Source organism: Mytilus trossulus, chromosome 7 (genome assembly GCF_036588685.1).
Source record: "Mytilus trossulus isolate FHL-02 chromosome 7, PNRI_Mtr1.1.1.hap1, whole genome shotgun sequence".
In the NCBI taxonomy this organism is placed as follows: domain Eukaryota; kingdom Metazoa; phylum Mollusca; class Bivalvia; order Mytilida; family Mytilidae; genus Mytilus; species Mytilus trossulus.
In genome coordinates this window covers 38821084-38839559 of record NC_086379.1, presented here as the reverse complement: position 1 = coordinate 38839559, position 18476 = coordinate 38821084, and the positions used below count along the sequence as shown (strand labels likewise).

The 18476-nt window shown below is 32.6% G+C and overlaps 1 protein-coding gene across 1 annotated transcript; it reads right to left on the bottom strand.

Annotated features, from left to right (window-relative positions):
* Positions 1-2662: 2662 nt before the first annotated feature.
* LOC134726392 (uncharacterized) lies at positions 2663-10879 on the bottom strand. The gene is made up of 10 exons (XM_063590792.1): positions 10865-10879; positions 10294-10524; positions 9471-9686; positions 7817-7856; positions 7085-7182; positions 6391-6633; positions 5471-5701; positions 5057-5087; positions 4018-4617; positions 2663-3343 (listed from the first exon to the last, which is right to left on the bottom strand). Exons 1-10 carry the CDS (start codon positions 10877-10879, stop codon positions 3072-3074), a joined length of 1977 nt encoding a protein of 658 aa, XP_063446862.1. The 3' UTR covers positions 2663-3071.
* Between the last annotated feature and the right edge of the window lie 7597 nt (positions 10880-18476).

The window sequence follows — 18476 nt, the reverse complement described above, 5'->3', positions numbered from 1 at the left end:
GTCTTAAGTTTGATCTGCAGTGTTTTGTGAATTGTTTTTTCTTTTTCGTCTTACTATTTTTTTTCAAATCGTTTTCAGTCATTTTGCAATATAAAGTTTAAATATACATTTATTATCTTCAACTTCTTGTTTAGTTTATACATGCGTTCAGTTCTTTTAATAGTGTGTTTGTTTTTATTGTTTTAATTTGTCTTTAAAACCTACAGGTCATCTTGGTAAAAATACAAAATTAAAACATACCCAGGATTTGAACAGCTTGACTAGTGTTTTTTTTCTAATTCTAAAATCATTATTGTTACTTTTATTTAATAAGCTACATCGATTTTTTCACACCAAATTATAAATAATTAAAATCTCGCAATTAACCAAAATTAAATTGTTTCCTAATATCCTATTTCTTTTTTAATATTCCTCATTTTTTCTTTAATATTTGTGAGTATAATAATAAGTTGATGTTGTTTAAATCTCAATTAACAAAACTATTTATAACAAATAATAAGCAACTATTTGCTAGCATGAATATTCAATAATGGATATTGGTACATTTGTATCCATCTTCGACACAATATCAATATGTGTACAACAAAAACACAAAAAAACAAAAGAACACCGTTTTCATTGATGTTTTAATCTCAACGACCAAGTAAGGCCTTCAACTCTTAGAAATAAAAATACATGTCATTGTAAGATTTAGACGACTCCCTAGCATTGGTTTATTTGTGCTCACTTTGTGTTTGGTTATTATCTTGGAGATTTCAGAATTTGAGATTAAAAATTTTCAAATGGTGGATTAATCAAATTGCTAGTTCGAGCCTTTGATTCATTTAACTTAACCTTTACAAAAAATATACATCTTAACTTCTGAATTTACGAAATTGATAAAGATACGTCCATTCAAGCTATCACTGATAGACACATAGCTTCATGTGAGTGAACTATAATAGACATAAACATTGTAACTTAAAAATACAAATGAATAGTTTTGAGATATAAACAAATAAAAAATGTATTTTGACTGCAAATAAAACACTTCTTCGAAGTTTCTTTAATGACATGCACAGAAGACATAGTTTTGAATGTGGAGGAAAGGTAAAATATTGCTTAATGTATGTGAAAAAAGGAAATTAAATAGAAATAACTTTTCACAAAACAATTTTCAAGAGATTCATATTTTTATTATCAATATTTTAAATTTCAAATATTGTTTTTCCTCAATTGTCATTATCATGAAATCACTTTAAAAAGCTTCATAGGCACTAATTTAGTAATATTTCTGCTACTCCACAAAAACATAAGGGGCTGTTTCTGATATCAATACGACGAAGAAATAATGCTTCAATGAGATTAATTGAATTCTGGCATGTCAGTAACATATAGTAGTCCCTTTTTGCCTATTTTCATCACTGTCATTTTGCTTAGTTTTGGACTCAAAATTCTTTTAAATAGAATTAACTGTGCTTTTGACAATATATATGTAATGGGATGGGCTGAGATCTGAAAAACCGCGAGTTACCCTCCGCATTTTGCTTCTGTTCGAAGTACTAGTAACTCTTTGTTAGTTATCAGTATTTCAAAAGTTTGGTTCATTTGTATGTTTCGGGGTTAAGTGTGGCATCAATTTCGATGAACTTGTGTACATTATTGTTTTGAAGTCAACTCAATTTTGCAACCAGGTGCAGTAGTTTCTCGCTGCATTGAAGATCCATTATTGGCCTCGAGCCGTTTTCTGCTCTTCAATCGAGTTGCTAACACTTTGACTGCTTCCATCATCTATTATAATACTATTCTCGTTCAGGGACGAACAACATACAACAGAGGTCATCATGATTCTGTTGTTGTGTCATTGTTACGTTTTCTGCAAATCCCTTCATTCGACATCCTTTTGTATTCCGTTTGATTAATGATTTACCCAAGTTGCATTTCAAATCAAGATTTTTGTATTTTTTACTAGAAATTTGACGCCAAAATGGTATAACGATGTTATGAAGAGCACATGTAGTCATGATGTCGTTTTTTTATATAGACATCTTAATAATATACGCCATTTGATTTAAAGACGACGAAATTATTATGAAAACATCAATGTTGTATCTTTATAAGGAAAATAGATTCTCATAAGAGCCTGTGTCGCCGAACTAGGTCTAGCTTTATTGTCAACAAAGGAAACACTTTCTCACATTGTAAAATAAAGTAGTATTCATGATGAAAATCTGTTAAGTCTCCACTTGCATTGCTGATGATTTTTCACTATACGGATTCCCGGTACTTTTTTTTTTTATATTTTATTGTTTTTGGCCAATAATCATTTACAAAAGAAGAAAGTTGACAATTTCATGTTTGCCTATCTAATTTCTTAATTGTTTTGTTAATCAATATTTGATTTTAAAGCTTCTCCCTATCTTTTTTTCAGTTTTTAAAAAGCAAAAATGAGAAGGAAAAATTAAGAAAAAAAGTTGTCATTTCAGACCTTATAAATGTATTTTTGCATTTTACTCCTATGTTCTATTTTTATAAAGTCAGTCAGGTTGTTTGACCAGCAGGGTTATCGGTCGCAATTTCTAATACTCGACATATATCCAAATTATAATTGAAACCAAATTCTGTTAATTAATGAGTTCAGTTACTTTCAGAGGAGAAATTCTATTTTATTGACGCCGAATATATTTATATATAACTGCATGTATATGTAAACTATGAAGATTTCTATACATAACATAACTCAACTGTAAACCCGAATTTATGAAATATCCGTCGTTTGAGGGAGGAAATGTAATTTGTTTTTATTATATGAAACAAAACAAGTACTTTAATAACATGTACAAAATTGATTTAGCAATCTCTATTTTTAAGTTTACATTTGAACTCGACCACTTAATTGTCGAATATACACTTACATATTAACCATTGCATCATTTTATCATTAATATTTCTTTTGAAAATCTGAAAAGCCTTTTACATCAATCTTATCCTTCAAAATACATAAATAAACACACAAAAACTTCAAAGCAATTATATATATTATAGAATATTAAAAACGCGTTCAAATAATATCAAATATGCTGCATAAGCTGTTAGTAATATCCACCCTTTGGGTCCGGAGGACTTTGCACCACTTGGTACTGTATCACATATTCAGGATAACATTTTGCATCATCATACACAACAAATTCTCTTTGGGGAAACTCTCCAACAACAGAATCGAAAAATTCTTTATGTTGAGTGCAAATGCCATTACAGAAGGATTTGCAAGGAGGTCTTTTCAAATCAGTCATGTGTGTTTTCGTTGTAAAGACATCACCCAAACACACTCTCATAACAAAAATTGTACATACTCCATTTCTTTCTGTAAGATATAAAGCAATTTCGGAATAAATATATGAATTTGGTTTTGAGTTACTGTCTATCTTAAGACAGAACAGATTTTGCATTGGTCATGTTGGTATTAAATAAAAAAATCCTCATTGAGATCCATTAATAGTAGCTTTATCACAAGTTGGATGACTTTTTATATTGTATATTCTTAGGTGTCAGTAGACTTAGATATTTATGAAAATATGGTGTGAGTGCCTATGAGACAACTCTCCATCAAAATAACAATTTATAAAAGTAAACCATTATAGGTCAATGTACGGCCTTCAACACGGAGTCTTGGCTCACATCGAACAACAAGCTATGTAGGGCCCAGAAAATACTAGTGTAAAACCATTCAAACGAGAAAACCAACGGTCTAAATAATTTGAACTTACGCATTAATTCCGGGATTTATTGCCTGACGAAATTTGCGAAGCCTCGACTTCTGTCATACAGGACATCTGAGATCACCCATGTTTTTGTTTGTTTTATACATGTCAATCAGTCTTATCTGTGTTGTGTTTTGTAGACTGGTGTTATCTTGTAATTTGTATTTTCGTTATTTATCGTTTATGCCATTTTTTTATTGGTGTCTCATTGAGTTTTGTTTGTTTTTTTGGTATCATCTGTCCATTTTTATTTAAGAAATATTTATTAGCTGAATACCTGTATACTGGGCAGATAAGTTAGCCTCTTCTGCCGCGTAGACACCAGCTCCAAGCCAAAGAGATTTAAAATTCATAGCTGCCAATCTTAGATCGAATCCATTGTGAAGAAGAACATTTACTCTATCCTTCTTTGTTCCATGGAAGAGATAAACCTCGTTTAAGTCCGAGTCTAATAGGTTTGCAATTTGTCGGTTGGCATACTGCATTGTTAGAGATGGTCCCCTGGATCCAGGTGTATTGGCTAGAGACTTACATGGTCCAGTTGCAATAGCTCTACTGTACAATCTTTGACACTCTTGAAAGTATTCTTCATATAGTTTTAAATTTTCATTTCTCATAACAGAGACTACTTCAGCCCCGTCAAGTTGAATTGTGCTCAGGAATAGATGCTCGATGTCGTCTGAAATTCTTTGATCGGGTTTAACGAGCTTATAATGATTGGCGCCTTGCATTGAAATCCAGTCCTTAATTGTTTTATCGCACGTGAAATGACTCCAATTAGTAGGCGGCCGAGGGTTTTCATTGTATTTATAACGAAAGTAAGCCTTTGTTCCTCTCTTTGGAACAGCCATGGAAAGAAAATTTGAGCACGGAAATGCTGCAATGTATATGTATAATAAAATTTCTGTTTGAAAAAAGTAAATCAACACACACCATGTTTAGTTTAGTTTAGCAGTATGAATTTGATACAGACATAAACCTCACTGACTCGTTTACAAAACTTTTTAATTTCCCAAATATTAAGCTACATCCTTTAAAATTGAGAATGGAAATGGTAAATGTATCAAAGAGACAACAACCCGACCATAGAAAAAACAACAGCAAAAGGTAACCAACAGGTCTTCAATGTAACGAGAAATTCCAGCACTCAGAGGCGTTTTGTTTGTTTTTTTTAATGAAAAAATCACACCAATGTGAGATCATCATCTTTATTCGTTAAGCCATATTGCTTTGAAACCAGATTGTTTATATTTACCATATTAACATTATTGTGCATATACATGTTTTAAAGTATCACATATTAAATATAAACTTACCTCGGTCTGTTGACAGTTCATTTCTATAAGCCTTAAAGACACAAAATATTGTTCATAAAAGTATTGATTCAACAGTAACAGTAGTTATATAATCAATTAAATTTCAACATGTTTTTTTAACTTATTTTAGTGTTGAGCTTCAGAAATAACATTCAAGAAGGAAGATTCTAGCAGAGAAGGGACGAACATCTTTACCCTATCCGATTTGAATCAAACATTCGTATGAATGTCATATTACGCCTACTTTTTTATACAATACAAACGTTAATGTTGTCCCGATATAATTCTTTTTAGAAATTTCAGTCAACAACAAAGATTTGATAAAATGTTAGGCAACTTTATTCATAATAAAAGAGAGGCGATATACTAGGACATTCAAAAGTGTTTTTCATTAAACATTTTACACAATATTACCTTTTGGATGCTCGACCAGGACGGATTCCCTCCAAATACAACAACTCTAATGTCAGTGGTCGATGTTCGAGGATGTTTAGAAATAAAGTCTTTAATTGCTTTTATAAAAATAGAGGCTGCAATATCAGACGGAAACTTTAGGATTCCTGTACCTAGTGCTGGAAATGCAATACTTTTAGATCCGTATTTGTTCGCTTCTGTGAGGCACCTTGTTATAAATGTGAGTAAAATCTGTAAAATGAATTGAGAAATATATATGTGAGTTACAAATGCTAATAGGGCAACAATGGCGAGAGCATGATAAGCATATGAATTGAGTCACTTGATTTAAATAGATCAAGACATACATATATTTCAGAAAAAAACTCAAGAGTGTACACTCAGACATATCTCAGCTGCTTTACTTTTCATGATTAAATTCAAGTTGAAAGTCTGTAATACGAGGGTATAAAAAATGTTTCAAAAAACACACCACACAGTATCAAAGGTTCATGTAAAGGAAATCGGGGTCAACCATAAAATGAGGTCAAGGCCATATGAACTCTGCCAGATGACATGTAGATAATGAAATTATTCCATTCACAAAACATAGTTTACTGCTTACTTATCGTATCTGAGAAAAACTAACTCAACCATGAACACTTAACATTGACTAAAGAACAATGAAAAAGCGGTTCAAGTAGGTTCAATCTACCAGAAAGTCATGTGCAACTTTTCAAGACACTACGTACCATGCCATATGTTAACAAGGTATAAAGTATCCATGGCTTCTACCTCCTGAACATAAACCTTAGCCTAATACAAATAATTTACGCCGTAGACGATGCGGGGGAATTGTGATCCCATGTCTTCAATTCCGCGATTTTCATTGCATGCGAGACAAAAGTCATAATTAATTAATAGCTAATTGTTTTACTCACTTTTTCTGGTCGATCATTCCTGCCATTTGCAGTAAAATCTAGTACTTTTCCGTGGTATACTTTTTTACAACTCAATCCATATCCATTTGTGACAGCAAATTCACCATTTTTCAAGCCATTTGGATAATTATTATCGAGTTCCGTTTGTATGTTCCGCCCTGCGGTATTTAATATTTCTGTTGCAAGTCTGGACGTGTTTTTAAGCTGCAGCGAATGTGAACATGTGTGTACTAGAACGTCTACCTGTAAAGAAGAGTTTGGTAGGAAATTTACATTTAGGACCTGTGTATAACCCTGTTGTCTGTTAATTTACATGTATGTCTTGTTGTAGATGAAATGTCTTCTGTTTTTAATTAATTTACTGATAGTTTTGTCAATTTGAAATTTAAATTTGATTGGGATACCGAACACTTAAGGTCGTTTCATACAATTTCAAGTGAATATAATAATTAAAATACAATTCGTTCATTGAAGAAGGACCAAACATAACAAGTTAATAGGCACAAGAGTACACCCCGACAGTATTGCCTTTTAACAATTTTTGATTCGAGCGTCACTGATGAGTCTTTTGCAAACAAAACGCGCGTCTGGCGTAAATATAAATTGTAATTCTGGTATCTATGATGAGATTATCTATTAATTAAGATAAAATCACTTTGATAATAAATACCAAAAAAATTGAAGTCATGTTTACCTGCTCCTGTGTTAGATCTCCTACTGATACTTTTATATGACTATTTCCAATTTTCGTACTTCCAGAGATTTTCAATGTGGTCTTATTAGCCTCATTTCCTGTAATATTAAATGGTAAATGTTTAGGTAGACGGAAGGTCTTAATTATTCATTCCTTTATTTATATAGTTGTATGCTACTCCAATGTATAGTCATATATTCTTTTAGATTTTCTAGATATAGGAAGATGTGGTGTGAGTGCCAATGATACAACTCTCCATCAAAATAACAATTTTTAAAAAAGTAAACCATTATAGGTCAATGTTCGGCCTTCAACACGGAGCCCATCCGAACAAAAAGCTATAAAGGGCCCCAAAATTACTAGACTGTGTAAAATCATTCTACTCCATTTTGTTTCCGTATTTTAGCAGATATTATATTGAGTGTAACAATAAATCGTATATTGTTTTGTAACTGGATCACTCAGGTCATTTCTGAGTTTAAGAACTAAAACGGTATTTGAGTGAATGCAAATACGTTGTTTAGAATAAAGAATAATTAGAAATATATGAATCATTAATTTTAGAGGGTTTCTTAATTTTAGCATTTTTTGGATGCAACCGAGTGAGAACAAATAATTAATGCTACAATTTAATTAGATTCGTTAACACATTGCAATGTGATCGTTATTTACCTTGCCTATGCAGAAAAAGGTTTTAATACCTTTTGGTACACAAATGTAAAACAAATATACCTTTTCGTCTTGCTCTTTCTCTCGCAGCTGCCACAAATGTCTGAAAAGTACGAAGAAATACATGTATTTTGTGTTTATCTTTTTCATAGTCATTAATGATGGTGGTGATTTAAAAAAAAAAACAAGGATATATACCCTTTAATTCCTATGCAAAACTAAAATGAACCAAAGTGTAGACAGGCCGAGGAAAAAATTTACTCCCCAAAAGTGCTCTAAACAAACAATACAAAAGGGAAGAATATTAGAAATAGAAATGTGTTAACTTGAAAAAAAGAAAGAAAACAAAACAGAGAACGAAAACAGAATACCAAAGAAAAAGTAAAGGAAAGAAATGAAAAAAAGAAAAGAAAACAATAAATAAATAGATAAATAATTTCTAAAGATGTAATTGCAGTGTTCACAAGACCACCACATGAATATAAGACTGAAACAACTCTCATCAGGCAGACTCAAAAGATTCAGCTTTACATTACAGACAAGAGCATAACAAAGAAAGCACCAGGCATACCTAAGTATATCGAATCCCCAACTTCACAATGAATAAAAAGCCGTGTGAAGATAAACTTGGAAATGTCACCATTCAGACCTCAGTTCCGCTCATTACAACCAAAAATGAACAGACTAGCAATGTAAAGGAAACACTGACAATGAGTGTGCTTCAAGAAACATGGGAAACAGTATACTAGTATACAGATAGGTCAGGCACAAATGCCACAACAAAAGGAGAGGCTGGTATATACATTAAGTATCCCTATGGATAGCAACAATCAGAGGCACTACCAACAGGCCTGCATCGTTCAAACTACAAAGTTAACCATACTACACTCGATCAAAAACCAAAATCGATAACACAACTCGAGAAGTATTCCTCTGTGCCACAAGCTTTGAAAAACGACAAGCTATCTCATTTCCAAAAAGCTTTATACAACATCAAAAGTCTGACAATAGTACCTCAGTGGATCCCTTCACACTGTGGAGTTTGGGGTAATAAACACGCCGATACATAAGCAAAGTATGGTGCTGAACAACAACAGGAAGAACATCCAGTCTGCTTCACAGAGATGAAGCCTATCATCAAATCTCTGTTCAACACTCCACAGCAACAAGACAGTTACCATCAGCTAACAAGATCTGAACAAACCACTATATTTTGACTGAGGACAGGATACAACAGACTCAACCAACATCTACACAAAGTCATGAAGGATGTTCTATCTCCAATGTGTCCTTGTGGAAAGCAGAACAGGATACGACACACCTCTTACAGCATGATCCATCAGTCATTGAGAAATAAGATATGGCACACAGAAACACTACCCAAAGAGAAACTATACGGACCAGTGAATGCCCTACAGAAGACCACCAAATTCGTTGAGAAGACTGACATGCAAGTGCAAAGGCGAACGACAAGAAGAAGAAGACTAAAGATATGCTATTTATATTAAAGTGTGAAGCAATGAAATGAGATAAGTAATAGTAATTGGAATATGTTGATTTCGGGCGGTTGTCAAAAATGACACAAAGACCTATAATTGTTAATGTTTGTGTCATTTTGGTCTTTTGTGGATAGTTGTCTCATTGACAATCATACCACATCTTCTTTTTTTATATAAAGTCAAAATTAAGGATATTTAATTTATCTCATGAATAATACCTGATACATTTGATCTTGGTAAACAACACATACAACCAATTCTATGTTTGTCGACGGGTTCTGCACATTGTATCTTTTTACAGTATCAAACAGTGAGTTTACTACAAAATTTGGTTCATAATTCAGTCCACCAGTTCCAAGAGCGGGAAAGGAAATGGACTGCAAACTCAATCTGTCAGTCTCCTTCAGACATTCATATATGGCTGCATGTATATTCTTTAACAGAATATTAGTATTAATGTATTATATTTCAGGAAAAATTGAAGAGATAGATAAGAATACACGGGGTACGAAAGCAACACAACGAAGCAAATGAACAAAACCATGAAGAGGTCAATACGTGCATATGGTTTCAACAATAGAGGAGTGTCTTAACAAAATGCATATATGTACATGTATATGCTAAGCTTAAAATATTCCAAACCTTAAATTAATTGAAGATCTATTATTTCTTCATTAGATGTTTTATATAATTAATTGAAACACTAGCTCAGACAATTTTTGTTGTTGATCTTATGTGTTTAACGGTTAAGTACAGTTACAAATTCGAAATTTATATCAATTTTGTTTGTATTCTAAATTACATGTATATGTTCACCTTTACGAGTTCAGAATTCTGATTGTTCACAATGAGTGGCAGACTAAATATATAATTATGATTGATGAAGTAGCATTCATATGGTACTAAAATCGTCATTATTATTGATTAATTTAATGATGGTCATCGTGTTTAACGCCATTTTCAGCAATATTGTGATATTTCGTGGCGGTAAGTTTTTATTGGTGAAATGTAATAACATTAAACGTTCTTTTAAATACGAACCTTTTCGTCTTCTGGACTTTTATATATTGGAATGTAGATATGAAAAATATTTTCACATTTCAAATATCCGGATCCTGTGACAGCCACATCACCGGGATTGATTTTAGAGCGAAAATTAGTATTACACTCTTGTTGAATACTGTTTCCGGCGGCTGCTAAAATTGCTTTAGAAGAAGGGCCTGCATTGTTAAGATTTAACTCTGCATTCGTAGTATTCACTATAACATCAATCTGAAAATGAAGCAAACTTATTGCATTTTTTCAATCCATATTTCGAATGACTTTAAAACGGACAACACCATGGCTAACGGCAAGGACGGAAAGGCATAATAAAAGACTGAGTTCACAAATCCCTTGACAGAAAAGTGAATGTTTAGAAAAAAGAATCAAACAGAGTAACAAGTGCTCATGAGTATTTGTATTGTTCTTCTAGAGTCTATTCAACCGGTGATGCTGTCCATGGCACGTTAATTTCAGTTGATTAGTAGCAAACGATAAGGGGTTAATGGCATTTTGGTCAAGACACGTGGAACATTTATCTGATTATCTATGGAAAAAGCGGAACCCGTACATTCAATACAATCATTGTGTTCAATATACATTCGAAGGGATGGCTTCTATTTAATTCATAAGAATCCTGCAGCCAACTTTTGCTTGAAACGGAAACGGCTGTTCTAATGAATTTATGTTTGTCTATAATTGCCTCTGGTTTTTAAAGTCTTACATGTTGTTTTTTTTTATTTTTAGATTATTTATATTTTTCGGAGTTTAGTGTGAAGTCAATTTTTACTGAAATAAGTACACATTTTTATTTGGTGTCCAGTTGAAGTTTGACCCCAGGTGCCAGGGGCGTAGCTAGAAAGAAACGATGTGCAAGCACCTACTATTTTTGGGACCCTTTTATGCAGGAAAATGTTTTTTTTTCGGCTTTTGGTCATAGGACAGTTGCAAGAGGAGCTACATGTAGATAGGACTTATAAACAATTTATGAATGTAAAACTATTCATAAAGCTTCTGAATAAAGTAAATCATGGTTAATTGAAAACATAAACTACACATTTTTCTGATACAGAATTTTCTCAAAATTGTCCAAAATCTGCTCTTCGGGTCTAGGCAGAAACGAGCCTCTCTATTTATTTGTCGGTATCCACACTGAAATATCGTTGAATATGCAGTAATGCTAGCGATGATAACCTGTCATTGTTCATTGATCGTACATTAGATTTCAACAGACATAGTACACTGATAGATCACCACGGTAGCACTCGCGAGATGTTATAAACCAGTGTACGTGTTTGCCATCGAGCGACCTCCCAATTGAATTCGTCAAAATTACATACCAGGTCAGTTTCGTATGTCTCACACAATGTTGAGATTTGCTCGTTTGTTATATTTCCTACAACACGAGGAAGCAGATACGGCACTAAGAAGCGATTTTCTGATTATACTAGACGCGACTCCACTCTCCAGTTCCATTATCATATGGTCTATCAACGCAAAATAAAATGAGACTTTCCAATACTGTTTTGGCGTGTTTGCAGGATGAGTGGCTCTGGTATTCCCTCGAACACATCGCCGTGGCCTAGTTTCAACGATATCGAAGGGTTTAAAGCTAATGACGATTGGTACATCTCATTCCAAACAGATAAACCGTACTCGTCTGTAAAATGTGCTCCGAAACTACATGTATTAGACTGAGTATAACAAATTCAAATCTTGTAAAAGATACAAGTTACAGTGTCCGATTTGTCATGCATGATCTCCAATAAAACTTCTATTTTGAAACCAAATGCCGTTATTTAATGACATTTCATCAATCAAAAAAGTGGCAACATGGTGTAAAATTTGATTTATAATTTTTTAATTTTGCAATATTTTTTTTGGCATGCCGAACCGATGTGCACGCAACTGCGTGTTGGCGTATAGGGAGCTACGCGCCTGGGTGCGGGTTTTTCTGTCTGCGTTGAAGACTCATTGATGGCCTTGAGCTGTTTTCTGCTCTTTGGTAGAATTTTTTGTCTTTTTGTAACATTCGTTATTTCGGTTCTCAATTTTATATTATATGTATGGCTTATGACACAGGGTAATTCGGCATGAATACAGAATCGAAACAGGTAGCGTGAGCACACGCAATCTCAATTATAGAGACGCATTTTAAAGAAAATGGAACGAACCAATGCTTATCAAACTTGATTGTATTAAGAATCGGGCACTAACGACTTACAGAATGGAATATCACGAAGGAAAGCATCGTATGGAGAAGTTAAGTCGATCTTTTTTTGCTCTTTGATCGGGTTGTTGCCTCTTTGACACACTCCCTATTTCTATTCTCCGTTTTATTTTCGGTAAATCGTACCTCTTGTGTAACTATATCTCCTTTGACAATACTGACTGCCGTTCCCCCAATTTGTAAGTGAAGTCCCTTTCCTATAAAACAATGAAAAAGTAGTAAATCACATATTTTTCGAATTCATAGCTTTTCTTTTATTTAAAAGGATCGAGAACATGATAAATTCTTATTTTCGTTTTTGATGTGTTTTGTTATTTGATTTTGCCATGTAGTTATGGACTTTCAGATTAGATTTTCCTCTAGGTTTAGAATTTTTGTGATTTTACTTTTTACACCCACCCAACCCCCAATGGCCAATGCTCACACTCAATCATAAAATATTTGCTCGGTGCCTGAATGGCCAAAGAAATGATAAGCAATGCAAAAATATATAAGTATTTTAAACTAATTCGGCACCGTGTGAACTACAGTTACTTTAAAAAAAAGATGTCCTTGACCTTATAATATTGGTATTTAAATGAATACAAAAATATAAAAGAAAATGGTTAACTGAGAAATTACGTCATATTTTTTTTTTAATAATGAAAAGTACAAAAGTACAGAGTTTGAAATTGAAATTATTTGTTTTAATTGTCATTTTCTAATTTCCTTTCATTTTGTTGTATTCTTCTATTCTTTTTATTTTCTTCTTTCTGGTTTTGTTTTGATATTATTAATAAGAAGATTTGTAGTGAACTTTTGATTTCTCATGTTCAATTTTATAAAATTGTGTTTTTTAAAGTATTTTTATAACAATACTTGTAATTAACTCTTAATAAACATTTTAGTATCATTATAAAATGGACTAAATGAATGTGTTCAAAATATTTATTTGTTATTATGTACCTTTCTTATAGCATACATGACAGATTTTTTTTTAAAATCAATATAAATTTGATAATTAAATGTCGGATATGGTCTTACCACTCATTTCAGTCAGATTTCATCATCATTATAATGCGTTTAAAATGTTGTTAGTTACCAATTTAACAAGGAAATAATATAAATATATCTGGAAATTTGTAAACTAAAAATAGAAAACTCTATTTTACTTTATTGATCTACTTAATTGTGAGGACCTATTCTTCGCTATATATAAAATTTGTTGTCAAGTCAGAAACAATAAACGAGTGATCGAGCTTCTTGTATTTCCAGCTACTTGCAATATCACACATGTTATAACAATCGATGACATCGATATAAACACAGGTTTGATAAACCACTGTCTACATAAGGAAATGCCTGTACCAAATTATGAATATGACTGTTGTATTTCATTGGTTTGGTGTGTTAACGCTTTAATTTTATAAGGACTTTCAATTTTAAAGTTCGTTATTTTTGTTATTTTACTTTTTACACAACACACTCATTATCCAGTGCTGGTCTTAAAGGTTGATAAGCTTCTCGTGTCCTTCACGGGCCCCAAACCCTTCGCCGAAATTTTGTAAGCCTCGCTCCGCTCGGTAAATGTGTTTGCCATTATTCTATTAATTAAGGCTAGTTACAGCCATCTATGCAGTTTTGAATTCAGAAGATTCACTTCGAGCATGTCCAGAGGACAAGGAAAGATTCTCATTTAATGGTACTTACTGACTTGACTATACATGTATTATTTATTCAAGAACAAAAAAATAATTTAGAAATTGTGTTATCAAATATTTCAAATATAATTGTGAGAATAATCAGTCCCTTGTATAAATGAAAATGAAAAAAATCATGCTTCAACAGTGCAGAAAATAAATTATCTGTGCCTTTAATCCACCAAAATAAATATCCGATTCAAAACAAGTCCTCCTGCCCCCCCCCCCCTCCTCAATAATATCAAATAGTCGTCCCCTTATATAAAGAAACTAGTCGTTTTCAAGCTCTCGAATCACAATGAAAGGATAATAATCGTTTTGCCTAATCAAACATTTTATATCAAAACACTGAAATCCAACGGCGTATTAAGTTTATAATTTACTTAACTTAGAATTTAAAGAAAAAAATTACGTGATAAACTCTATAACTATTTATAAAATTTTCAGAGACTATTGAACCATACTTTTTTGAACTTTGTTTGTTTGGTTTATATCAATAGAATAGGTGATGGCTGATAAACAGTAATGGCCGGTGGGTTATAAACGGTGTTTTTTACTACAACAACGCACATGTAAATATATAGTTGTAAGATTTAAGAAACTTTCACAATTATTTTTTTTTTAATATCTTTTTTTATTAATAAATTGACGATGTAAAACATGTTTAATATTTATAGACAAATGACAAACCAAACATATAATTAGGTCCATTTGCATCTATTGTAATCGTCATGTCATCTGTGAATCATTTATCTTCTTTGCAATTAATCAGCATTTAGTCTTCATATTCAAAACAATGTCAAGTTTAATTAAATCTTCTGCGCCATTTGAATTTCAGAGAATGTTTAACCGAAAAGAACCATTAAATACTTGTTGACAAACAACTTCGATCAATAATTCAAGTTAACACATGACATTGGTAAAATCTCTTTGTTCGAACAGTTTTATTATCTGGATAATGCACAACTAAGGTGTGCATTAACTACCACAGATATACGGCACAGTTCAAAAGTATATTTTACCTTAAGGGGTGGACCCTTGATTTTGAAAGGGGTGAATTTGATTTCTATAATATATCATTTTTATAATATTTTGTGTCACAATGTAAATCTTACCAGTGTTTCACAGACAAACCAGTAAATAATTATTTTTTGTAATTTCCTAAAAAAAAAAGAAACGAATTTAGAATTTTAAATGAAATAAAATCTGATTTTGATCTGTATATCTTTTTAATGAATATTTTGCAATCGAATTCATTGAATACCATTTTTAAGTCGGTACCGAAAATACGGGGTGCTGGACATAAGCTGCAGCTCAATTATTTAGATGTGACATGTCTTCACTACAAAAAAAAAGGAGGGGGAGGAGAAGTCAAAGATCAGAAAATGAAACATTGTTTTTGTGTTTACTTAATATTTTATTTTAAAATAAGTTACATTCTCCTCGGTAAATCTTCCTCTAAGCATATTATTGAGGGAAAATAAGGCAATTAATATATTCCCAATAACACTTGCAGTTAGGATTTTTAAAAAGTATGTAGCAAAATGAACTAAAACTGTAAAAGATGTAGGTTATATATAAATAAGACAGCAATCAAACGACAAAAACAAATAAATTACTTCTAGAGGGCAATAGGTAGTATAGTTTTCTACACAAGAAAGGTGTCTGCACAATATGTCTATTTCTTAATCGTCACTAATGTATATAAAAATGAATAAATTTAACAGAGACGATAAAAAAAACCCACCTAATCGATCATCAAATTGCAATTCTCAAAATAATGAAACAAAAAGCCTAAAAAGTTTATAATTTAATACTTACAAACCTTTAATTACATGAAAGCGTATTCCCCCCTTTGCCCTACTTGCATTGAAATTCGTGGCAGCGATAACCATTCGCTTGTTAAAAGCAGACAAAGAGAAAATTTAGTTTACACACTTTCTGAAATTTCAAACTGGTGAAATATTCCGTCAATGCTATCTTAAATCGCTAGGATACAGGACCAGACTTAAGCTTGCGAACAGTAGCTAGCAAACAATAAGCCAGCAAACAATAGGGAGATAAATCGAGAAAATAAGAAACAGAATAAGACAACAACGGCCATTAAATAAAAAAAATATTCAAAAAGGCAGAAAATCCGTTAAAATATAGCAATTTTAACTCAATTCTTAAATGGTTTTTATCCCATCTATTGATAAAACAAGTCACATCTCTTTTTAGGCTAATATTCAGTACCACAATAACTCTGAATCTATCAACGGATTATTTGTAGGTGTAGGCGGGCCACCAGTGCACCCTCTTCAATTTAGAACGTATGTAAAAGTAGTCATACCCTGTAAAATATAGCACCATTGATGTCCTTGTTTAATTAAACTAAAAGACACAGATGCAAAAACGAGATCGGCTTATTCTAGGGCTTCTAGAGAAAAATAAAGAGGTGTGTCACGGGATATGACTATATAGGTACTGTAGAGGAGAAACAGGCACTTCTTTTGTGCCAGTTACCGAAAGGCGCTACGTTAAAAAATCTGAAATAGAGCTCAAAATTTAAAAAAAATGACAAAAAATGGGGGGTAGGCCTATTTCAGGCCATCTAGAAAAATAATGAGGGGTGTTACGGGGTATGACTATAAAAATACTCTAGAGGAGAAACAGGCACTTCTTTTGCGCTAGGTATCGAAAGGCGCTATGTTTAAAAATCTGAAACTAGAGCTCAAAATTTAAAAAATGGCAAAAAACAGGGGGTGGCCTATTCCAGAGCTACTAGTAAAGAATAATGAGGGGTGCCAAGGGGTATGACTATAAAGGTCTTGAAGAGGAGAAACAGGCGCTTTTTGCGCTAGTTATCGAAGGGCACAATATTAAAAAATCTGAAACTAGAGCTCAAAATTTGAGAAAAAATAAAAGGGTCGGCCTATTTCAGGACTTCTAGAGAAACATAACGAGGGGTTTCACGGGGTATGACTATACAAGTTTTAAAAATGGTATTTCACATCCTTAATTTTATGGTAATATTGTTCTTAAAGCGAGGAAATCACTATGCGATCCTTGTTAACTCATCGAACCTTTAAACAAACTTATAAGTAAGGGTTATCGTACCAATATTGTAATTAGATCTCAGAATATAGTTCACATTGGCACTAATATTGATTTTGTCATTAGCAAATTAAAACATAACTAAATTTTATTATCTTTTGAGGTGAGATGTGTAGAGACACAGACACGTTTATTTTTATTTCTATAGAAGTCGCTCCTCAATATCCCACTAACTGTCGATACATTTATTTTTGGCATTGCACAAGTCATGTCTTCTTTGACTGTTAATGACGTTAAAATACTAAATCCCTGGGATGTGTTTTAGTTGATTTTAGTCTCTGATGCATGATTTTTTTTTATATTATTTATTAGTTTTGGCTTTTACCTAGCTGTCAGTAACTGCGAGTACTCTCAAATCGTATTTACTTGTTAATTCGACCTGTTGAAAATGGGAAATAAAAAGATAATTGATCGGAGAACAATAGTTTAACAAAATTATTTGACTCGCTACAGCTGTGTAAATGGTGAAAAAGATGTTCAAAGCAAGAGTATAGCCGAGAGAGGCATTTACAATTGCATGTATAACTGGGATTGTATAACTAAATGAAATATAGCTTAGTTATATTCCAAAAATGAATCTTGCAAGTAGCCCTTGAAGTGGTATATAGAAGGGGGATTGAGGCTACAAACTTGAAGTGGGGATGTTGGAAATAAGATTATAAACAGTGGGGGTAATAAAATACACGGAACAACAAAGATGGGATCAGGAGAAACAAAGAGAAGAGAAATTTCGGGAAAGCACACCGTGTCACCCCGAACTTCTCACGTACAATTTAAAAAACAGTGTTTTTTACTCTTTTTTTTTTTTGGGGGGGGGGGGGGGGGGGGGGGAGGTGGGCATTATATTGAAAAATCTCTCACCTTTCACTCAAAATATGGATAACTTTAGGTCAAGGGGTCGATAATTCTCTTTGACAGCTACAGACAATATTATTTTTTTTTAGCAGGAAAAAAATCCTTTGCGTTAACTTGAAATGCACGAGTCAAGTTTGTTTTACAAGTAATTTTTTCTCTCTTCTTAAATAAAATGTATAACAAATATGGGATATATATATATATACATTGATGGCGATCCGATGGATACATCTGTTGTAGGGTTGTCACTGACTCAGACGTACTTATGAATATTACTATTTTCTGTGACTGTATCTTACATTAATTTGTAGGATACTTTACTA

What these genes read in the sequence shown, in the direction of transcription:
- LOC134726392 (XM_063590792.1), bottom strand. An exon ending in ACCAAGATCAAATGTATCAG is followed by an intron (nt 7,857 to 9,470) that starts GTATTATTCATG and finishes CGTACTTTTCAG; the next exon opens with ACATTTGTGGCAGCTGCGAG. An exon ending in AGAAAGAGCAAGACGAAAAG is followed by an intron (nt 7,183 to 7,816) that starts GTATATTTGTTT and finishes TTAATATTACAG; the next exon opens with GAAATGAGGCTAATAAGACC.